Source organism: Pelmatolapia mariae, linkage group LG22, assembly GCF_036321145.2.
Source record: "Pelmatolapia mariae isolate MD_Pm_ZW linkage group LG22, Pm_UMD_F_2, whole genome shotgun sequence".
In the NCBI taxonomy this organism is placed as follows: domain Eukaryota; kingdom Metazoa; phylum Chordata; class Actinopteri; order Cichliformes; family Cichlidae; genus Pelmatolapia; species Pelmatolapia mariae.
The window spans coordinates 107,952-133,333 of NC_086245.2; the positions used below are offsets into that span (position 1 = coordinate 107,952).

Genomic DNA, 25,382 nt, shown 5'->3' on the forward strand with positions numbered 1-25,382 from the left:
GTCTTAATAGATTTACAAGTGTTCCATTCTAACTTAGAATAAATTAAACCTGTGCTACCATGTGACTCAGATATTAACAAGCCTATGACACAGTCATGTTTCCAGTAAAGCCTTTTAGTTAAGCTACATCAATGGTTACGTTAACTGTAAACAGCAGCGGGTGGTGGAATTTACCTTTTGGAACCCAGTCAGCCAATGAAAACAGAGTATAAGAACTCAGAACATTAATATGTTGCTACATTAACGACCAGCGCATTAATATTTACATTAACTGTAAGTAGTCACAGGTGCGCGTGTACCAGGAACTTACCGACAATTTCGAACAGGACACAGCCAATCAGATGTAGGCATCCGCTCCAGGATTGGTCGATCATTTGCAGTACTTTAGAAAGGCGAACGTGGGCTAGTGCCATATTGTCCAATCAATGAGTTGGGCGCAGAGAGCAGCGGACCTCTGTGAGAGCAGTTTTTGTCAGAGAGGCAGAGACGCCGAAGCAGCATCAGCGCCGGGCGTACGTGGAACCTTGGAGCATCACTGGGGAGAGCGCACACATCCACCACAAAGAGCAGGCTGAAATAACGCGACGACACTTGAACGATTATTTTATAAACGCGTCCTCTTACAGATTTTTTATTTTTATTCTCTTTGTGTTGGTTTTATTTTCATTCTTATACTGGAGGAGGCGAAAAAAAGACCGAGCGAAGCTTCACTGCGGCTAATCAATTTCCTTTTTCCAGACCTGGGAATTACAATGAAACATGTAGGTGACACATTTCCATTCACTATCCGCGAATCACAATAGGGATCCCAGCGGAGGCGACAAAGAAGAAAGCAGGTAAAAAATCTATTTCATTCTGAGCACTGCTGCTTTGAGAGGCATGAAAATTGTGAACTGGAGTGGCATGCGATGCTTTTAATCATGCGTAACTTCAAAGCTGTAGTCACATTTTGGCTTTGCGAGTGTCGGAGTTTACATTATGGCATCTTCAACCCTCAATTTGTTTTTGTTTTTTTATTGTTGTAAAATACGATTAAAATGAACTTAAAAGGCATCAGCAGTGCCACATTTTCCCTACTAGGGCGCATGTGTGGCATTGCAATCTTTGCGCTTCATTGGAGAGCCTGTGTTTATTTACTGATGGGGACAAAACTGCATTTTACTTCAATTCACACGTTGCTGTGCACACTGTTATTTTTTCCTCTCTCTTCAAAGGGGAAAATGGTGACGGGTGCCGCATCTATAGGATCAGCACCCTCCTCTCCGTGGAGCCCCTGCGTAAAAGAAAAATCAGGTATTTGCCCTCTTTATTGTGTCGGTACTGCAGTGTGGTAGACAGGCGAACAGGTTTTTATCATGAGGCTCGTCTGCAGCCATACATGCATACAATGCAGGAACGCCTCAGCATAATGCAACAAAACCCTCCCATTTTGTGTCTTACTGTGATGCCCTGAATGCAGCTGCAGCATCAGCCATACATGGAGACACTAGCTGCATAAAAAGAGAGATGATTGTGTGCTTTTTGTCTGCATCTGTGACTACATTATAAGGGGGGAAAGAGGGCTCGAACACACATGCATGACTGGATAAAATATTGCAGAAATCCTGCAAACTAACTGCCCTTCTCCGCGCTGCACAGGTGTTGAGTAGCATTCACCTAACTTAGTGTGTGCCTGTGTGAATCTGCGATGGGCATGCATGCGTGTAGGTGTCTGTGTAGGTGCATGTTTGTGGATGATATCACCTTGCATATATATGGTTGCAGGGCCATGTGTGTGGTTGAGGATGTGTTTTAACCAGGATTTTTTAGAGCTGCACACCTACACCTGCCTCATCGGGTTACTGAAACCGAGGGTACATTAGAGAAGAGCTTCCCCTACCTCCATTATTTACGCACTTAGATTTGGCCTGTTGGGCCACATTAAAATAGTGGTGTGATACTTCACCAGCAGCAGAGTGACTAATTGAAACTTCAAATTAAATCCAGCCTGAAAACACTTTACATATATAAAACAGAAAGAAAAAGGCTTTTGGCAGTACACCCTGCATTTCTAACCTCTTTGTTCTGTCATTACAGTATAATTGTAAACAATGTCACATCTGCATATCAAATGTCACTATTTTTGGAATCATTAATTATCATTTAGGACCATCTTGTTATGAGGCCACCATGCTATAATGCTACCATCCCCTTTGACTTACCATCCAAGTCAAAGGTGTGGCCTGAGGGCCTGAACTGGCCTAGAAAACGTGTCCAATGTGGCTAACTTAATGGATTAACAAAGTGTGAAACTTGCTGTGAAGTCAGTAATTGCTTCAGGTTTTCATTAAAATGCACAGCTGTCCATCAAGCGATGATGATGCTAACTTTATTACACAGGAGTGAACACGTATGAGAAGTTAAAAGTATGTGGATCTCGAAGAAAGAATATGCTTTTGTTATACAAATTCTACATGTAAAAATGTTGTATTTTTTTTCCACTGTGATCTCTGAGGTGTAATGTGCGTATGAATCAGAGTTTCAAATCTTGAACCAAGCCAAACAGCTACAAGATTACAATAAAACAGATTTAATTTGGATGAAAAAATAAAGGAAAAACAGGGCAGAGGCACAAGACTGAGTACATAATGGCTTAAAACAGTGAAGGAACTACTCATCCCATAATGCAAATCCCAGATTCCACAGCAGACAATTTCCAACCTTCTCAAAGTGAATACTTCTATATATATTTAGCTTGTATTATATGAATGTGTAATAAAGCATTGCCTTAGTTATTGTACAGTTACTGCTCACAGTTTCTGAAGTTCTTTCACTAAGCAACCTGACATTTGCAGGTTTATACATTTCCATGGTAACTGCAACCTCCACCAACCGGAGACGTCGCTGTTTCAGTTTAGGATTGCAGGCAGAGTAGTCTGTTTTTTTTTTTCTTGCACTGGATTGCTAATAAAATGTGTTTTTGCTAAAACGAGGTTGAGTCTGGAGGTTGTTTCTGCAGAAGCAAATAACGTTGCTCATAGTAAGTCTACTTTGGATTGTTGCCACGTTGTGGCTCATAATCAAACCAATTATATGCATCCATAATCTGCCAGTGAGGCACAAACTAGCATTTGTTCAAGGGATTTAAAGTCAGCCATTGTCTCTGCAACAGATGGTCCACTTATCTTGGGTGGCACCTTAAATATTATAGTACTGAATATAAACTGGAAAAGTGCAGCTGAGGGTTGTTATATAAGTTTTCACCAAGTGTCACTGAAATCCACTTAATAAGACACTTTTAAAAATGAATAAAGAAATAAAAATTTAGTTTTACTAGAGCAGTTATCGTAGCTACAACCAATCACTAACGCTAACAAGGTGATATTCATGAGATAGTAGCAGCGATATAATGAAATTCAGACACTTTCAGCAATGAGGGGTGAGATACCTGCTTCATTTTTTCTTAGACTTATTGTCATATTGAGGGTGATAGCGTGTGGTGTAAAAGATTTCCTGTATCTGTCCATGTGGCAGCAGCACGGAATCAGCCTGTTGGATAAACTGCCCCGCTGCTTGTCCAGTAAATGGTACAGAGGGATGAAAGTAGGAGAACATGCCTCAGTGTCTCGCTGGGGAAAAGAGAAGCGGTAGATCAACAGATTAATGGGTACAGGTCTGTCGTAGTAAACGGAGAGCTGAGTGTACTGGTTGATTTACTGCTTCATGCTAACCTCACCTTCGACCACACACTGTGGGTGGTGACTGAAAGAATGAATTCATGGATACGAGCAGCAGAAATCAGCTTTCTCTGAACGATGTCTGGGCTCTGTGTTAGAGATAGCACGAGGGGCTCAGAGTACAGTCGCTACTCCTCTGCATCAAAAGAAGCCAGCTGAGGTGGTTCAGCATCTGATTAAGATGCCTCTTGGACAGCTCCTGAGGTGTTTCTGTCCAGCTGGAAGAAGATCCCGGGAAGACCACACTGAAAGGATTATTCTTTTTAGAATAATAATATTTTTTATTATAGTCCAGGTGATTGTTCTTTTGTGGGTGCCAAAATTTCTCATTAACAGGAAAACCCTAATCTTTAAATCCAGATGTTTCTAGCAACCTGTCTTAACATCTGAATTAATGTTTCTGAGATGTTTGAATATATTTTTCAGAAAACTATTGAACAGAAGTTGAATTATTAAACCAGGATACGTGACGCTTATATAGACTGAAAAATTGTTTCTGTTTCTGCTTCCTTGCAATCAGCTCTTTTACACCAACATGTTGTATTAACAGGGGGTAAAAACCCCACGAGAGATCACTGTGTACACCCACAGTGGCCTCGGTGGAGCTGACTGCAGTGTAGCTACAGGACACGTTGCGTCTGAGTAAGGGGCTGCAGATATAGATGTGAATAACCCCACAGCTTTCAAGCTGCATGTATACCTATACACGCCTACCTGCCTCTGAGTGAAACCAACATGCTCCCGCCCACTCTCTGCGAGCTGTTGAAGGGCATTCTGGGAAAAGCAGGGAATCACAGATTGAAGTGGAAGCTGGGGAAAACGTGGGGATAGCAGCCTGATGTCAAAATAGTTACACATCACAGAGGGATGATATAAGAGTTTGAGACTATCAGAGGGAGGGTGTTCGTCAAAATGTGGTTTATTTTGGGCAGAGTGGCAGAGTTTAATGTCATAAAAGGCTTTAAGTTACTGTCCTTTGTCGCATGGCTGTTGACTTCAGTGTGCTCGTGCACGTTGGGTCCGGCAGCACGTTCCAAGTGTAGTGGAGGAGGTGGATCGTCTGCAGCTTCGCCATTAATCACGGTTGTTTCATGAGTCAGCGGTGATTAATCTGGTTGATGGTGGTCATGCCTTCAGTGGCCCCCTCCTCAGAGGGGGATGGTTGACCTTGAGCCCAACCCCGGATGTTGGGGGATTTCACCGGCAGCTTGTGTGCAGTCTCAGGTGTTCACGTCATCACCGGAGACGTGGGTACAAATGACTGATGGTATTCTGAGCTTGCAGCAACCTTCGGGAAGGAACAAGTTCTTTTGTGCTCTGCAGTGACTCGACCGGATCCAACACCTGTAGGTGTATTTTTAAAAGGATGATCTCAAGTTGAGCACACTCATATCAAAACATGTGCTATTTAAACCCAAAGATTTATTATACATTTTTAAATTTTGACTTTTTTTATTAGATTTATTTGTATTTTCCCTTTAGTTTCAGTTCATTTTAAGAGGAGGTATGCTCATTTAATTTAGGTTTTATTGTTTTATTTATAAGACAAAAGACTAAAACTTGAATGTTACACAATAACATTTTAGTTAGTCTACTGATTATTTTTATTTTAGTTAGCTAAAATTAGTTTAAACTAGTGCTGTGGGGCTGCATGGCGTCAACGCGTTAGCACGGTTAGCTTGTTAGCGCAGTTAGCGCGTTAGCAGCCCCTCACACGGGGCGATCCACGCTAACTCGCTAACGGAGACTTGCTGCTTTAATGCGGTTATGGCGTTAACGTCATTTTAACGAGATTAACGCTGACAGCGCTAGTTTAAACACATATTTTTAGTTTTAAGTTGAGTGATATTTAACTATATCGTTCTTGGCTATTGCATATTTCATATAATACTCTTCATTAGTTTTATCTGAAAAAAATGGTGCAAAGCAGACGTCTTAATTAACAGTGTGAACGCTGACATGTGTCTGACCTGGTTGGGCTCAGTGCTGGCTGATCCCGTTTCAGCTGGGACCGACACTGGAGCAGACTCAGTGTCTGCGGAGGTTATTTGGAGTCAGTCGCATCCCTTATGCAATGGCAAAGTAGAACAAAGCCTGTTATTCACACTTTGATGGATTTAAGTGACTTTCTGGGGTTTTTTTTCTAATATTTTTAGATGAGATAACTAATGGATGAAAGCTGCAGAGCTTCAGAGTGTATGCACCTTATTTTCATCTGGCATATTGTCCTTGCATGAGTGGCTCAAGGTTTCTGTGAATTAGAGTAACTGCCTCCAACATAATAGATCGTGGTGAGATGCTAGTGGCTGGACTGTAAATCAGATTCAGTGAATCACAGACATTATCAATCTTCCACTAAATGAAATACCACATTTCCTCAAATAAAGACCCGTAGTCAGTTAAAAGCTGGGTCGCTGATAATGGCCAAAGGTGTGAGCGACTTTAACAGATTTCCCGAGCCCATTACAGGCTGGGAAATAAAACTATACAACCCAGCTGTTGTTGTTGGAGAGGGTATGCTTGAAAAGTAGAGCTGGTGCACTCTGGTGGTTTGACGGTAATCGACGGGAATATGCAAAGCTTCAGTGGGCAGAGTGGAGTCCTCTGACAAAATCACCTTACGCATTAAAGATAATGTCTGTGCTGCGATATCAGCTATACTAATGAGTAAAATGAGCACTCAGAGTGAAAGTTAGAAGACATCCAAGGTTATGCCCATAATCCTTTCCCAACATTTTGAGGCTGCCACAGTTATAATTGGCTAGTGTAGACATATCAGACACACACAGTCAGGATGGAGTTATGAAAAAGTGTGAATTCATTATTATAAAGTGGAGATTTTAGGTCATATTATCCATTTCCATTTGACAGTGTGTGGTTCATTTAATATTCCCCTACATCAAAAGAACTGAGAAGGTCTCCATGATATTTACCGTCTAATACAGTTTGTGTTTTTGTGTGGGAGAATATGACTTTGTTCTAAATTAAGCAGTTGTTGTCAACAAAGAGACTTTGTTGCTAGATTTAATGAGGTTTCTGATGTCCTCTGTAATCGACGTGTAAACGCATTTCCTGGAAAAATGTCTCATTTTGCAGACAGTAACAGGAAACTGAAAAAAACATGGATAAAATACTATAAGTTGAAATTATTTTCTTAACTTATTAAGCTTTAACAGCCTCTCTTTGTTATTTACAGGAGCTATGCCCACGATAATGAAGAGTTATTTAAAATATATTTGTTTATAGGCTTTGATGTTATTGTAATTGCACTTCAGATCACTAGATTATGTTTTGCAGTGATCTATGGATTACAAGCTGAAAGTACCCTGCAGAAAAAGCTTTTGTGTTTATGCACAATATTTAAAACATCAAATATCCATAAAAATGTTTTTTTAATTGATTTAAACAGCACTGTATATTCATTTTAATTGTTGTTGATAAAAGTATTACAGAGTGACCAGGGCATCTATATTTTGGTGTTAATACAGTATGAGCATACTGTAATTCAAACATACCTTGTTTGTAAAAAGTAACACATGACAATTGTCTTGTTTGTATAATTTGTGGTTGTCAAAAAAATTGTTGAAAACCAAAATTAATAAATCATAGGTAAAGGAATCAGTGTGTCTATAATACAAGCAAAAGGAGCCATTAAAAGATTCTGTGATACTGAAGAATTAGTCCATGCATTTATTACTCCTACAGTGGACCGTTGTAATTCATTATGTAAAAAACAAACTCCTAAAAACTCCTTGAAAACCCTTCAGTTAATCCAGAATATAAGGTCTTGAATCCCCCATCTCATCTTACCTCTACCTTATCTCTTTTTGATACAATATGGGAATAATTGGCTCCAATAGCTAATTTCGCTTGGTTGCTTGGGGGTTAACCACAGTGCCTTCCACACACACAGAAACTCTCAAATTATATCCATGTATTGACTTTCTCTGGTATCTTCCCACAACATCGGGTCTGAGACTCTTGGCAGAAGTGATTGTTGTTGCAGAGTGTCTGTTGACTTGTTTTGTCAGAGCTGCTTGCCAGTGTCACTGTTTGAGCTGCTCAAACTGAAATTATTTACCAAGAGGTTAGTCATCGCACTCAGGCCTCGAGTTGTGTACGACTGGCTAAATGAGAACTGAAAAAGCCAGTCGCTGCGCCGACACCTTTCAGTTGGCTGTGAGGGAGGTGCAGCTCCGTGCGGCCATTTTTCAAAAGAATTTTATTTATTTATTTTTTCACCAAGTCCTATCCATCACCTTCAGCAGATGGGCGTGTGTGGCAAACATCCCACTGCTGCATGTACGTGACAGCAAAACATTATGTTTAATTTACGCCTTCTGAAACCGTCGCAGCAAAAACTGCGCCTCTGTTCCCATGGCGCGGGAATGGAGATCGTCGAGATCCAACTGACTAATTATGCTCCATAATCTTTTGAGGAAAATATTCAGAGCGGTTTCGCAGGTCTGCAGCTTTGGGAGTAACAAGCGGATAAATCTGAGAGATATCTGTGAGATGTCTCACTATTCTCCTCATTCACAGTGGCTGTCACTGTCTGCTTCACAGTTATGAGGAGAGCATATGGTGCAATAAACTGAGTGCATCATGTAAAAAAGAACTTTTGTATACAGCATCCCATAATAATAACTATTATACTTTTATTATTATTATTATTATTATTAATAATAATAATAATAATAACAGTTTAATATCCCTTATAATTATATTTAAATATTATAATTAATTATATATCCTTAAAATTAATATTATCAAGCAACATTCTTCTATTTTTTCCTATGAGGTGGCTTTAAAATCAAAAGGTACTTATAGATGAGCAACAACAGGTACGTCTTATGCCTCTGAAATCAGATATGATTTTATCATGTTGCCTAGCAACCACCTACCATTGGGCTAAAATGACCCATTTGCAGCCTTCGAGCACCTATAACACCTTGTAAAACCATCGTAGCCAATTTCAGTTTTACAAAATAAAAACTTTAAAACTTGAATTGTGCATGATATAGTATGCGAGTGAAGCCTGTCACTGCTAGTGGCAACAAAAAACCAGACCATGAGCGTAGCTAGGTGTCTACAACGCCGGTACCATAATAAAGCTATACCAAAATCTGAGGGAATCAGGATACATACCAGGCGTGGATAGGCTGTGGAGGTTGATAGAATAGAATAGCTCTTAAAAATGGAGAAACTGCCAAAAATCCAAAGGGAAGAGGAACACAGTAATAACAACTTGTACTACAGTGTTGCTAGCCTGGATGCTTGAGGAGACCTCGGGCCAAAGCAAAGACAAAGAGGGCTGAATAGATCATTTCAGCCTTGTACAGAAATGGTGTTATGCAAGCCCGTGGTAGATTGACTACCAGGGCAGCCATGCCCATCACGCCAAACCAAATGGTGACTGTGTGTGTGATGGTACAAATAGTCTTGGTACTCTATGAGGGTGTGTACTCATTGGGAGCTAAGATCCTACTGGAAAAAGTAACTCTTAAGGACAGGAGGAGTCCAGAGAGGATCTGAAAGACAAGTCAAGTCGTGCTTGAGGAGGTTGATCCCTGAAAGCTAGAAGCTAAAGAGAAGGTGAAGCAAATATTCTGGGAAACTAATAAGGACATGTACGAACTGAAAAGCTGACATCAAGGTACTGGAAGAAATAACTTATTACAAATACCTTACATCTAGCAACCACCTAACAAATATACAGATCCAACAATACTGGGCATACGCTAATCTAAATGAAACATATTGGAATGCAAAAATCAGAACACATTTAATAATAAAAATAAGATGATTTCTAAAATAGGATAAATTCCAATCAAAAATCTGAATGTAGTAAAATTAAGTGTGTCATTCAAGTAAAATAGCTCAATAAATTCAGTAAAGCAAAATAGAATAAATAAAAGTAAAAATTCCTAAAATGTTCTTCGTCATAGACTAAACAATTAATCAGTTAATCAAGAAAACAACAGGAATATTATTTCCATCTACATCTCATTTGGTTTATTCAGCATTAACTACTCAAAAAGGCAGGATTTTATGTCTGCTGCATTGATTTTGTCTCTTGCAGGACCTTCGCTTGATAAGCATGCAATGCATTTTTCAAGGTTCTGTTGGAATTAATCCAAATACTGTGCAAAAAAGAGAAAAGGGAAATGCTATATGGCTCTAAAGGCTTATCCAACAGGTGCTCTAACACCAGCTACGAATTTAAAACATGTAAAAAATAAATGTATACCTCAAGCAATTTAGCAAGCAAGACAGACCAACATGTATCAAGTCTTTATCAGCGTCTCAGGCCCTGATGAAAATCGTTTATCCTAGATGGAGTGCCTCAGAAACTCCCAAACACTGTGAGCTAGTCCCTTCATGTTAGGAAGTGGCATTTTCATGGTGTGTGTCCTGAGGAACTGGGGCACGAAGATACACAACGACTCTGTGAAAGTAGGCCAGATGGACCACAGTGAATGAACAGGATTTGTGTTCCTGTGCAGAACTTTAGAAATGAATGAATTTCACCAAATATCACTTAAAGTGATACAAAGGAAATCATTTAGACTTTATGATTCATAGATCAGGTTTTCCTAATGCTAAAATGTATCTTTGTGGAGTGACTGACACACATGTAGGCTTGATTGATTGTTCCACATATAGTTATCACAATAAGTCCATGTCCCCTTACCTAAATGGACGCAATGCATTTCCTGTTATTTATGTTTTTTACTCCTCTTACATGCTGCGGCACAGGAAGAGAGAAACACTTCTCTTTGTAACAACCGTGAGGAGAATAAAATATTTAAAAGTGTGGAAACACGTCTCTAGAGTCAGTGCTGACAGTGTTTTGCATGTAAATATGGAAACGCAAATGTCCATAAGACAGAGAGAAACACAGTTTTTCACCAGTTCATCTCTCTGCGCCAGGTGTGCTAGTCATTATAGCAGCATAAGCCCACACACAGAGGCGACTTAATTATATATAAATGGCTTAATGATTGTAAGTATCTATTAGGCAGCTGATTGTTTAGCTGTAGGAACTGTCAGTCACAAGTTCCTGTTCAGAGCAGGGGTGGATTTAGTGATTAGCTTTTAATTTAATGCAGTTCTGTTGAAGTTTGTTGCTCAAGAATGTTAATTTATATACAGCACGTATGAGAAATGCAATCAATATAGATTGCATTTTTCCTCTTAAAAAATATAGAATAATGAAAAGTAAAGTTCTGATAAGCCCGGTGAGACTTTTCCATTGCTAGTTTGTAAAGTGACGTTTAAATGTTTGGCTGCTCTTGTCTGAGGGGGAGTTGATCCGGTCATAGAGAAGTTTTAGGATACTTGAATGTATAACACGCCCACAACGAAGATGCATTTGGAAACTGAGTCATGATCATCACAGCCTTTGGTCGGGTGTTTCCGAACTCAAGGACTCTCTAAATGCAGCGCTTTAGTCACGGTAGTTTTGCAAAAAGAATTGGATAACAGTGCAGCTGGGCTAACAGTCGCACTACAAAGGCTGAAGTTTCAGACAAAAAACAAAAGTGACAGCGGTTTTCAGCAGTTCTCGGCAATTTTCACATCATCCGTACAGGCATGTTTTCTTCTTGGAAATGAAGCTGTGAGCTGTAGTTTGTAATAAGCAATACATTTCCTGATTGTAATAGCGTGTGCTAATAGTGCTAATAGTGTGTTCTTTTACAGTTCAAAATGGTTCCTTCCTTCAGCTCATCCTCTAAAACTCCAAGTTTTAGCTCCTCCCCTTTAAGCCAGCTGTCTTCTGATAGGATGCCCCTCATAAACAGCAGGTAGAGCTGTGTGTGGAGTGTTTGAAGCTGATTCCTGGAGTCAAATGCGAGAAGTTAATAAAGTTTCATTAAAGCTATGTGCTGCCCGAGTTATCGACCCGAGTGTGCTCTGTTTGTATTTTCCAGGTCTAAATATGCTTTGTTAAACTGTGTTGTAGTGGATCAGCCCACCAAACACCAGATTACTCAGCTCTGAAATAAATCATTATAACATTATGTTGTGTCATTGCGATGAGAGTTAATGGAAGCATGAGTCTCTCATAATACTCCCGACTCCGTGTTATCATCTGAAAACTAGGCTACATTAATGGATTTTATTTTTAAACCAGTTTTATTCCACTGCTGCATCACAAGGGCAGTGCACTGACCTTTATGGCCCGAGTTCACTGCAGCGACGGCTCTGCCAGCTTCGCCCCGGCCCACATTGCGATACTGAGCCATATTGCTCCTGTTTCTGCTGCTGCATGCCCTCATGCACTGGAACTTTTCCCATCAGGCTTCAGAGAGACGGAAGTGTAGTGAATGGTGGGAGGAAAGGGAGAAGAATGGGGGGGGAGGCAGAGGAGTTAAAGGGAGATGGTGTAAAAAAGGGAACGAGAATGATGTGAAACTAGTGAAGATGGATGGGAGAAGAGGAGGGAGGAGGAGGTGGAGGAAAAAGACAGTGAATGAGAAAAAGGAGTCATATATATATATAAAAAAAACTCCTGAGAGATGACAGCCAACCGACATGGTTGATACAGACGCAAGTCAGCGGAATTGACTGAAACCGTTGCAGAAAACACACACAAAAAAGAAGATCCGGATAATAACAGGAACAAAAGTCGTTATTTTTCTTCTTCTTCTTGTCCTCTTGTTTTTTTTTTCTTTTTCTTGCTTCTCTCTTTTCAATGCTGCAGTGCTATTCTGAGAGAGATGCTTCAGCCCACGCACTGCCGGAGAGGGAGGGAGTGAATGGATGGAGGGATGAAGAGGAGAGATGGAGTGTGTGCACATGTGTGTGTTATGGGGAGGTGGAGCGGGGGTCTGCTGCACTAACTCGTTGCCTGTCAGGGAGCGTCTGTGTCTTTAAAGCTTGTGTGTTTTTGCAAAGAAGGAAGTCAGGCAGGCATGAAGCAGCGGGACAGACATACAGGGACATATACACACATACTGTAAGCTGGAGGCAGATGCAGCCATCAGTGCTTAAGTATTTGTGTGTGTTGATACATAACACAAAATGATATGCTTATAACTATCGCTGTCTCACAGCAGTTCATGAAATTCCCACAACTTTCAATCTATTGATTTCTGTTTCTGGATGCAGGTTTTCCATGATTTCCGTATTCTTGGATCTGTTTTTTTATCTGATCGATCTCAGCATGGTGGCTCAGCGGTTATCACTGTTGCCTCACAGCAGGCGGGCCCTGCTTTCAAACCTAACCGTGGCTCGTTTTCTTGCCTGGGTTTTTGCTAATTTTTTGCCACTGCAGGAAATCAGGGCAGGAATGTTTGAAGGAACAGCCCTTGTAATTGGTTCTTGGAGCCTGTGTGCAGTGTGTGAGCCACCAGATGGATGCCCCAGTCCCCACTGACATGCTCGTTTAGCTCATCCTATAACATAAGTACCAAAATAAGTGAATTCAGTTGTTTCAAGAGGGCTCTTGGGTTGTTTGACTTCGGATGAAGTGATATTTTACAACAGCTTTGATTAAGACGTCTGATCCAAGCATGTTAGAACAACAACTGAGGGAACATTGGTTACATATCATAACCTCAGGTTCTGTAAATAGATGATGGTTTCAGGCTGTAGGGATGCTATCTATCTAAATCTATTCTTCTGTCCTGTTAATTTATTCTCTTATTACTTGCTTCAAACTTGAGATTAGTTAACTCAGCTCCCTGCTCCACATTATGCTGTTTTAGGCTAACAAACTAAATACCAAAGCATTTTTTTCAGGGCTGCTCAGAAGGTAAATGTTCTCCTACAGGCCTGGTTTCTGCAGTCAGAACACACAGAAAGCTGCAGGTATCTAAAACAGCTCACAGTATCCTTTGGCAAAACGATGCTCATGACAGAGTTTGGGCCAAGTGGCTAATATCAGTGTTTAAAATGACAGCCAGTAGCAAATACTGTCAGGTTTGTTTTGTTTGGGTTGTTTTTTTGTTGCAGGAGCAGATGAACCATCAATATAAAGTGTGGTGCTTGCATGTCTTTGCTCTATTTTGCACATTTAGCCAGCACGAAATTGATGTGGCACCAAAGTTTAACATCAGCAGGTTAAATGTCATCTCATTTCCTGATTTTTGTCCAGAAAACATCCAACTGATATCTTACTGCAGCTCTGATATGATCACTTTCAACAATTGTCCATGTACAGTTGCATCATAGGGACTCTGAAAGATGGCCTGAATGCATCCTGTAAAGATTCAAAAGGAAAATACAAATGCCTGGATTCATTTTTTAAAATAAATTTTGGCTGTATGAGAATGACTTTGTTCTCCTATGAGGGCTGGACACCTCACATCATAAGTGCTCCATATGTGCCTACTGAACTATAGGTTATCTGGTTCATGGTAAATGAAGCACAATATGGCCGAGAGTCGACAGACTGGCACCACGTCTCTGAATGTTTGCATCACTCAGGGAGGCATTACTCATACATTTAGGTTTTGTAACACAGGGTGCTTAAAATAACTGCATTTTGAAGTACATTTTCCTCAGGATTACAGCAGTTGGCATGAATTACTGTAGATAATGTTTATTGAAATTACTGAATTTCCCGGAGGAACCCACCCGAGGGATTAATAACGTTTCATCTAATCTATTGGAAAAGATTAGAGTAGAATATTAAAGATTCTGATAGATTATTATACTACTTTACTAAAACTAAATTCTAAATCGAAGGTAAACTTCACTACTTCATATTAATGCCAAACCAGTTACACTTGACGGTACTTTTCTCTTGTATTTATGAGTCTAATATCGATGTACAATTGTTTCCCATAATTCACTGCATGAAGGAAATAAAGGAGCCACTGAAAGGCGCTTAAAACAGCAAGATTAATTAAAAACATTGCCTTTGAAAGTCAGAAATCATTCCCTGCTAGCACAATACAATAGGGATGGAGTCCCTTGTTAGAGAATCACATTCTATCTAATAACGTTTATATCGCAGCTTCAGTTTATTTCAAATCTTAAAAGATAAAAATTTGGGGGATAATTTAGCAAACCGGCATCCTGATAGGAATTTAAAGCTTAAGCTGCAGGTGATGTTCCTCCCTGCTTCCTGTCATATCACCCACTGCTGCTAAACAGTGCACTGCATCCACATAGAAACCATTATATAAATTATACATACTGCATATTTTAGTGTGCAGGATGTAAATGGGACACAGCTGTACTACACCATCCACTATGTTAGTATTCTGGCGCGCACTCTTGGCAGGGAGGCAGCGCTGCAGGTATACAGGCAGCAGGACAAATCCATACATGTGTGCACCACACACAGCAAGACGAATGGCCGAGATCAGCAGGAGGACAGGAAAAGCAGGGAGACCAGCAGGGGTCTATGCAGATGGACAGATTCGCACACAGAGGCAGGTAAAACAAGAGCAGCTCGGGCACATACAGGAAGATAGGAAGACACGGTGGGCAGAGAGGTCGCCGCGTGGCTGGAAGATGGAACAAAGGTCCTAATTTTTTAATAGCGTGTGTGTTTGGCTGCTTTAATGCCGCTCTGATTTCCTGTTTGGAATCGTTTATCTGCCGTGTATTGTAGGAAATGTTTCATTAGGAGGTTTAAACAGGGCACACAGGAGATTTTGGAGCCATTTCCTTATGTTGCATTATATTCCTGACCGCTCTTTCACTGCAAATTTGACCCTTAATCACAGATTAATGCACAATAACAAGCAGCATATCCTTTGATAAACACACTCGCAATGAATTTAAAATCCCCTCACTTTGACTTCCCGGAGAAGAGCGCAGTGTTAACCCCGCCATGTTAATCCATGAAGTCTGGACATCTTTATTTGTGCGCACATTTTCACAGATTTTGATTTTTTATTATTGAATTAATACTCTTACTGCCTAGAAAGCCAGTGGAAGTCAAACCATTTGTCAGCGGGGGCTTCTTAATTACAACATCTGAGGAAGCGGGTCGGAAAAGCCCCCGGAGGGTCGAGGCATGCTGATGTGAAGCCAGGCTGTCAGGGCAGCAGAGCGCCCAGAACTTTCCAGCAGAGAGGACCGCGTTATTGAGGTTACTGTGACTCAAGAAATAGTTCCTGTCAGCTCTAACCCTAACCCTGGAACATCCTGTTCTCTTATACTTTTCTCTTCAACCTACATTTTATATTTAATAATTAATTGTATTTTTCCTCTTCTTCTTTTTTCACTGTTGCTTGTTTTGCCTTTGGAGCTTTTGTTGGCTGTAGGTATTGTTGTTTCTCTGGGGACTGATTCTTGTCCTGCTGCTGATCTCATTTTTCTTTGCTCCAGAAAGAAGCAACAGTCAGATGTAGAAATGAAACAATAGAGGTATTTTCACAGAGTCTGAATTAAGAGAGTAACCTAAAAATGAGTTAGGTCAGGACTTTTGTGTTTAGTTATTTCCCGCAAACCCGTCTGAACCCTACGGCATACCCTACTCTGGAACCCGACGTGCTCCACAATTGTAACTACATGTCAGGTCCACGACACCCGAACAGACTGATCATGACGTTTATGTCACTCAGGCTTGCAGTAGTACAATCCTGGCTTGACTCCTTTTTTCTAACCACTTTATCTCAGACGTTGTGTTTTCAGTAGAAGAAACATTTTGTCACTCATCCAAGTCAGAATCAACTATCTGGGATTTTCTTATATGGACGATTGAGCATCAAAACTTGATCAAATGTCATGAGGTGATGAAAGGGTGTGAAGGAGGACAGTAAAATAAATTGTATTTTCTTATTTTTTCCTTCCAGACATGTGATCCAGTGTAATTCTTTTTCTCTTCCTTGTTTAGGATTTCTATGACTGAACTAAAATTCCCTCCATCCATCGTTTCTCCAAGCTGACCCAAAGTAAAAATTAAATCATGATGGTCCTAACAGCTGTAATCCATGAATGGCTATTACTAATGGAAACTGAATTATACACCTTAAACCTTAAACACACTTTGTTAAACTCACATGTGGAACTTAAATCTATCCTCTTCACACAACGTGACAGCTCAATAAAAGGCAGGTTTGATTTCAGCCAAGTTCAGCTGAGGGTTTAACAGCCTGTTAGTGAAGTCTAAAACATATCTGCAGGTTATGGCATGAAGTGGAAATGCATCTATAATTAGCATGTACATGATTTGTCCCACTTTTTTATTTGTTCTTTCTGGTCAGAGGGTGTGCTGCTATTATGGAATTTAATTATCTCCTTTTCATCTCATGAACGATGCTCCAGTGTATCCTCTGCTAAAGGAGGTAATAGAAGTTTGGAAGAACGTTTCTTTAATGTCTGGAGAACTGATTATTCAGTTCTGCTTCCTGTTTTATTCTGAAATCTCGTTTTTTCTTACACTTCAGTGGGTTGGATTAGTGTCCTCAGTATTCATACCTGCAGATGTTCTCCTTTCTTTTCTCTTTTTTGTTACTCAAGCTTTGCAGCCAGCTTTCATGTTTCCTTGTGTGCAACCTTCTGCAGTGTTTACTGCACTTTTGCCTGTTTCTCTATTGGATTGTTCATCCTGCAAATTAATGTGGAGTCGGTCTTCCTCAAAAACTGTCCATTTGGATTTTTAACTGGCAGTCAGAACATCTGACTTGTTCCTCATTGGAGACTTATTACAGGGAAGATCACAAAGTATTACAAACATAGCCTCAGAGTTGGTAATCTAACTGTAAAAGGCAAATCATTATTGAAGCTTCTCCAGAAGGGAGGGAATCGATTCTACTACTTGACTCTACAAATTAAAAGTTGGCATCCTGGTTAGTCAGCAGTAGAATTTTTTTCATTATTGTGTAATAGCAGCTAACTATTGAAACAAAGATGTTTTAGTTTTTAGCAAGACCTCTTTTCTATTATACGCCGATTTTTTAACCCAATTTTAAGTGTTCACACTTTTGGACTAGTCAGCTAGATATTTTCCTCTCTCATTTAACCGTGCTGCACAGCAGTGTACGTTTTAATTGTGAGGCATGTAGTAGCATATGTCAGGCGAAGTGCCAGGATTTTGATTTTGGAGGTGCCAGAGTAATTTGGGGCTTCTAATTACCGAAGTTAAGGTTTTTATTCTAAGCTGCGTTATAAACAAGAGTCCGCCACAGCAAATAGTTATTAATATGCTGGAATTCTTCCTGGTGTGACCCCAGAGTGATTTTTCTTTATTACAGACGGATACACGCACCTGTATAAATTAAGAAAACAATACCTGATCTATCATTATTTTTTCTGTGGATTATGAAGACTAATATTTGCTGTCCATTCACTTAAACACTGAGATCCAAAATGCATTTAATTCCTTTCCTAGTGGAATAACTGTAGATAGCAGCACACCGGGTTATAAATGAATGAACTGATTAGAATAAAAGCTGCCTTTGCTTTCAAGGAGAAAATAAAACTGGATGAAATTTTCTATTTTAACTCTTGTTTTGTTTGTTCTATCAGTTCTTTTCAATATTTTGCTCCCTTCCTGTAATAGAAAATGTTGTTGCATCATTAAGTGACTTCATCCTTATTCTAACCCCTGAGTTGCATCCAGTGCAGCCAGACACTGACCCAGTGAAGAAAAACCCTTAATACTGTGTTTCTCTCTCTCTTTTTTTTTTTGAAAGTAAAACACATTTAGGCTTTAGTTGATTTAAATACTTTAAACACTTTGATAACTTAAAATAAAACCTAAGAAAATACTTCTCAGGGACAGTTTGAATGGGCCATTAAGCTCCTCATCCACAGCCCCGTAGAGACATTTAATTCTCCATCTTCATTTCTGCTCTCTGCTCCTGCTCTGACAATTATATGAAGTAGGACAATATAATGATCCTCGATTCCCAGATCAGAGATTTGTTGCATGTACATATGAAGAATAGCTTATGCATTGAATAACCTAAATAATATCTGTTTGTTTGTTGCTTTACATTATTTTGTCACTGCATTATGATGCCATGTTTTTCATGAAACTTGCATGTTTTGTTTTTTTTAAAACAAGATGACTGCAGACTTTATGTGATGTCACAGGAAATAAATGTCAGTCAGAGCAGATTTAAGTGTAAACTACAAGCATTAATTAAGAGCAAGAAAATGAGGGTGCGTTAGATTTTTTTTTTTTCATAAGAGCGCTGTTACGCATGCCTCCCACTCCCAACACTGCAGGCCTCATTTTGCAAACAGAACACACACACACACACACACACACACACACACATCTGTGGTCTGTCTTTCCTCTGTCCTTCTGTCAAATGAGTCCATATGGCATCTGTCATGTCGTCTGCTCTCTTTTTTATCAAAGTCACATCACAGCTGCTCCCATCTCCTCTGTCAGCTGATGTTTTTTGTGTATGTTTGTGTGCTGTAGCTCCTTCAGTTGAGCACAGTTTCAGTGTCAAGAAGCTGTAGTCAATGCAAGAGAAGTATAGGAAATTACCACCAGCCTCCTGGCTTGTTTCTCAGTCGCCCTAATAACGGATTTCCTGCCTAAATTCAATCTCAACTTAAATTCTAGGGTTTTGTCTCTTGACACAGGAAGTAACAAAGCCAGTCTCAAAATCTCCTTGTGAACAGAAGAAAGGTGTGCAGCATTAACCCCTCCATCGTGTAAACATTTCAGACCGGGAGTGGTAATTTTAAATGAGCTGTGGCCTTGTTTTGACAATATAGAATAGAATAGAATAGAATAGAATAGAATAGAATAGAATGCCTTTATTGTCTCTACAGTTTTTCAGTGCGATACAGAGCATCTCCAACTCAGTGCAAACATGTAAGGTGGGGGTAAACAGTTCTGCAGCACTATATACATATGAACAGTATTAACAGAAAAAAAAATATGAAATGTAAAAATATACAATGTGATATAAAAAAGTAAATATGTAAATAAATAGTGTTTGTATATACAATTCAGGTTATTGCACATAGAACATGGTATAGCACAGTGGTGGTGTATAGGGGGAAATGGGAAAATGGAGGGGTGGGACTGTGTTATCGGTGCGTGCATGAGTTAAGGGTGGTTATGGCCTTTGGGAAGAAACTGTTCTTGAGTCTGTGGGTCTTTGTGTTGATGCACCTGTAGCGCTTCCCTGAGGGAAGCAGGCTGAACAGGTTAAAACCAGGGTGGGAACTGTCTTTGATGATGTTTGCTGCTCTGCTGAGGCAGCGGGAAGAATAAATGTCCATCAGGGAGGGGAGAGAGCAGCCGTTGATCTTCTATGCTGCCTTGACTACACGCTGAAGTCTCGCTCTGTCCGCCTTAGTGCAGCTGCCGTACCATACTTTGATACAGTATGTTGGCAGGCTTTTTTGGGGGGGCTAAAAGTTTTTTTTCCCTCCTGTTCCCAGTGTTGGTCTTTCGCTCTGTGTGTAGGGGGAGGAGCTTATGCACATGGTGAAACAGAGAGCAAAGCAGAGGAGACAAGCTAGCACAACCAAAAAGAAAAACAGCTGTTTACTCCAAATTAAAACCAAAATAAAGTAGGTAATGTGGCTTCTGCTTTGCTCAGTGCACACACCTCACAAGTATAACAGCAATTTCTGGTTGGAAACAGACAAATTTTAAACATGCCACCTAACCCTAATATTACTAATATAGTTAATAATATAGTAATATTAGTTCAGTCACTAATAAATACATAGATGAAGTGCCTCTCTCTTGCTGTGTTAAGTTAACCTGCTGCCATGTTGCTGCTGTGCTGCTCTCTTCCCGTGGTCAGACTGCAGTAGTAGTTCTTGTTTTGCAGTGAAGGTCAACCTAACCAGAACTTGCAGCGGATGGAGTGCTGGTTCATGTGGCAAGGCTGCAGAGGAGAGCAATGACTGCCAGCTGCAGTCTATGAACGTGGAATGCAACTTGATTAGCTTGGCCAGTTATTTATAAAGCACAAACAACTTGGTTTAATTCTGAAAGCATCCTTTCGCAGCATGCCCATCCCCCACCGTAAGTTGAGTATATCTCTGTCGAAACGCTGCACCAATAACAGCCAGCTCAGCAAAACTTCTTACAAACACCCTGTGTTTCCTGTTCTTATGTTGCAGTGTGAAAGCCGGTGAAGAAGTGGACGCGAAGCTGTGAGAGACAGGAAGACTTGAAGAAACAGAGTAAAGGATCTGATCTGGACCGTCCCTGTGCCAAGTGGAGGTTTTCCTGGAGGACTTTCTCAGCTGTTTTCAGAGCCGAGGCTCTGAACACTTCCTGCTCCTTTTCCACTCTTTTTATTTTTATGTGGTTGGAATCGCGATTTCTGACTGCTCTTTTGTTCCAATCACGACCAAAACCAGGTGCCAAACCGACTGTGTCAAGAGAAGAAGCAAAAAAATCTACAACTCTTCATATAAAGAGTTTATTTAGTCACCCAGCTTTGGACACATCACCCACAAATACATTAAAACATCCAACGTCCCATTAAAACCACATTGAATTTCAAGATAACATCTGTAAAAGTTTATATATTCATTCCGTTTGGTTGGTGTTTGCTGCTTTTAATGTTAGAACTTCGTGATTTTTCTCACTGGGGCGGCGATCAGTGCATTATTGGTTCAAAGTGCTTTATAGACAAATCCTCCAGCTGTCGGTCTGCTCGTGGTTATGCATAGCAGAGGAGGCGTGTGGTAAGCTGTGATAACTCTGACGGTGTTTGACTGACAGGCAACACAAGCCACGTCAAACAGATAAACAGAGGCAACACCACCGCCACCGCTGCTGCTATCTCAAAGGCTCGGAGGTACTCCGTCGTTTCAGTCTGCGCTGTGAAACACTGTTGACACTTTGCCTATCTCCTTCTTCCAGTCGCTTCTACGAGAGAGGCCTCTCGCCCTTTTGTCGTCTTCTGTTTCTTCCACACGTGGCTCTTGATTACGCCGCGCCGAACAACCTAAAAAGCCCCCTTTATCTACTCCCAGTGACCTCTTCAACCTTTTTTGCGTTCTTCCTTTTATTCTATTAAAAACATGCAATTTAAAACTTTTCACTGTACTTTCATTTTTTGTGGAAGGAAATCAAATTTGTAAAGATATTTAAAAAAACAAAAAAGAACATAACCTAAAGCCATACTGAACACCAGCCATACGAATACATTTACAGAGCTCACGATGTTGAAGATTTCTACAACAAAGTGATCCTCAGTCACGTCGGTGCACGCACACACACATTCAGGGAGTCGATGAAGAAACTGCTAGTGACCCGAAATTTCATTCCTTTGGATGAAAGAGCGGCTTTGTAAGTTTTTTCTACCTGCGTGTTTTTAGATCGCACAGCCTGCGGTGTCAAGCGTGGCAGTGGCCGTGTCGAGTTCCCGTCATCACCCTGCGTTCCTCTGTGTTGACGGATGAATCCGGACAGTTTCATGTCTGTTCTGTGGGCAGAACCTCGCTGCCCTGCTAGAACCGGGCCCAAGCCCTCCTTCGTCCTCTTCTGCTGGGCCAAGCTAAATTCAGAGCAAAGACACTCGCGCGAGGGTATCAAACGCACATAGATCCTCGCTTTTTTCTGTCGTCTCTTCCTGTAATTCATCCACCAGATCCTCGCCATCGATCACTCTTTTGTGAATGCCTTGACGCACTCGCTTAATGAACTGATGTCTGTCCTCCGGTAGCTGCTGGAAGGACTTTTTTCTTATAGATTTGATGCTGCTTAATGCCGTCAGTGATAGTACCTTTATTAGTCGTGCTCACAGCCCACAACTCATAAATTCACCGTTCCATTGTTCGAAACCAAAATTTCAAGCATACTGACCTTTACTGCTCCTCTTCCTCTAAATTCTTTGAAAGGGAGATTTGGTTTATTGGGCAAACTGTGAGTGTGGTGTAAGAGAAGTTTAAGTAACAGCTTGTGCCAAATTTACACGGACTTCCTCTCAGCTTGTTCACCAAACAGAGCTGAGATCTCTAAAGCTGCCAGCACTGTTGTTTACAGACACGAGACACACGGAGCTCGATGTTTAATTTGATTTCATTTCCATGTATAATTTTCACACATTAGTTCTCCACCCAGGACAACAGAAGTGCCAAACTCCGAGAAGAATACACCCAGCGTCTGTCAGAGCTCATTGAATACAAAGTTTACATTCAGCGCTAAATGTTTACAGACCACAGTTTCCATTGCAGTTTCTTACATGACTTTTGTGCCATAAACAGCTCCCAGAACACCCTGCATTCAGAGACATAGGACTCTTCTTCTGGACGGGTCATTATACGACGAGTTTACAGTTTTTCATACTCATTTTGTTTACAGAAAACGTCTCAATACTGCCTGTTTTGAAGATTTTTGGCCAACGGACTGTAAAACGGCACTTTGTCGACCGACAGACCAAAATTAAACATTTAATACCTGCTGCCATAAAACAAACCCACATTATTCTGTATTTCTAATCAATTTTAAGTTAGATTACTTTAGGTCTACAGCCATTGTACAGACACATCGCATAGGGCCTAAAAAACTCTAAAAGACCTCAATGTTTACAAACGCTGCTTATGGGAAGGATTTGTATTCAGAGGGAAATGTTTACATTCAGATGACGGAGTGACACGCCAAACGCATTCATGAAACACTGCTCGAACAACGTGAATCTGCTGAAATCCAACCCAAGGGATTAGTTCATCAGACTGCAGATAAAACTTTTCGTAATGGAGGTTTTTTTTGGAGGATCTCGCTGACATTTGAAGCTGTTTGTGACTTTTTTGGCTCGAGAACTTTGTGATAAAACAATGACGTCTAAAATATTAAAGGGGATGCTTTGCTTATCCCTGATCCTCTTGCTTTTCTCCTGCCTCACTGTTTCCACTGTAACCATCACCACTCGGCGACGCGCTGTCGATGGCGATATCAGGACTCTGACCGGCAGGGGCGGCTCTGCCGCTGCTGGTAAAACGAGTGCCACCTTGTTCCTCCTGACGGGCTACAAGCCGCCACTCCCACGGCTGCCTGCCGGACCCAAAGTGCCGCCAAAAGCGGCAGAGGTGGAGGACGGGGATGAACCACCGGTCATGGCTGAGCTGCCACCAAAGCCCCTCCCTCAGACCATGTTGCCAAGGAACGTAACAGCAGCGCTGAAGCCTCCGCTCGGAGCGGCCCAGGTGGCTCCAGCCCCGAGACAGCTGGTGGATGTGGACCTGTGCAAGTAATGTTGTCAGAAATTCTGTGTAGTGTTTATCACTGTTTTTGTTAAGTCTTAAATGCTAATGGAACATGTTTCTGTATGTGGGCTCTTTTAGTTGTGAGAACTTTTAACTAATGTCCATAAAATGAATATTAAAGATGAACAAAGTCGAGGCGTTTTAAACACAAAGCCGATGCAATGGCTGCGCTTTAAACCTGCATTCTCTCTTAGCTCCAGCAGGGGGAGACTCTTGTAACTGCAGAGAGAAGTTAGCTGTTGTAAAAATCTATGGAAAAATTATCCCGACTCACTTGATTTTTAACTAGTTAGTAAAAATTTTCCAAATGAGTTTAGAATCTAATTTTCTAGCTTGAAGTGTTTTTTTATTGCATGGCCATTTGGTAAATTATTGTCCCATGTTAGAGTCACGTGAACAGTAAAGAAGGCTGTGCTTTATGACAGAGTCAGGTAACAGTTTTCTCAGGGGTTCTTAATAATTTGGAAAAAGTATGCGGCCACATTTTGAACTACTCAGCTGAAACATGATGCATGTTGTGCTGAATTGTGCTAAACTCCATAAGTTTTAGTAGAATGGTTCCAAATTTGAAAAATCTTAGTGACTTTTACACGTCTGCTAAAATGTTGGCTTTATTTTTCAGACTAGGAAGCTGCATTCACATTTTACACTCTCTCTAATCAAATAGGAATGGAATGGGGTTTAGCCCATGTGTGCTGTATGAGCATGCAGTGTCCTTAGTCAGAATTATCTCTTGACTGTAATGTCTTTATTTGAAAGCGGACACTGACGGTAAAAAAGCTGAACTCAAAGCTTCAGTACGGGACTTCACCAACCACTGAGTCATATCACAATGCCTACATCCATCCTTTATATACAGTCTATAATTATGTCAAACAAATGTTACTGGATGAGACATCAGTATGAGCTAACTACAATTACAGGACACGTAAATACATCGTTCATTGTTTACCAGGAAAGGAGGATAAGCGCTAAATTATTAAGGTAACCTAAAACGAAATCTTTGGACATGGAAACACATTTTTGTCAGCTAAAATCATTCCAAATATCTATATACATTTTTACATTTTACATTAGATACATTTTTGTAACTGTTCCAGAGTTGAAAATTGTGGATGCAACAGTATGATAGTTGGATCATATCGGTCAAAACGAGGCCAATCTGCGGGGCTGAAGCCAAGGTCTCGATAATGTATCAGAGCACAAAAGCTTGGATCAGTGTATCTCTAATCCAAACTATTTTAATCTGTTTTGAAAAACTATACTCCGTTAGGAATAGCAGGTCAGTAGAGTGAGCTGTTAAAGCATCAACATGTGTTTTGTCATAGTACCAAGAGAAGCATCCAATTCTTCTAAGCTGACATAACTCATATTCCACAATCGGGTCAGAAATTAAACTCTTAGCAGCTGTTCAGGCATTTTTAGTTCTGGGGTTAAGTTGACATACAAAATGTGAATTAAAAAAAGTAAATTCTAGACAGAAACATCAGATTACATGAACGTAAATGGCTGTTAATAAAAATGTAGTTGAAATATCACGATTTTCCTTGTTTTATATCT

The 25,382-nt window shown here is 40.5% G+C and overlaps 1 protein-coding gene across 1 annotated transcript in view; it reads left to right on the plus strand.

Annotated features, from left to right (window-relative positions):
- Positions 1-439: 439 nt before the first annotated feature.
- shisa7b (shisa family member 7) overlaps positions 440-25,382 on the plus strand; it is a 50,877-nt gene continuing 25,934 nt past the window's right edge. Inside the window, exons 1-3 of the mRNA XM_063465559.1 lie at positions 440-836; positions 1,215-1,293; positions 20,727-23,806. Coding sequence (XP_063321629.1) covers positions 23,394-23,806 — 413 coding nt within the window. The 5' untranslated portion in view covers positions 440-836; positions 1,215-1,293; positions 20,727-23,393. The remainder of the gene's footprint in view (positions 837-1,214; positions 1,294-20,726; positions 23,807-25,382) is intronic.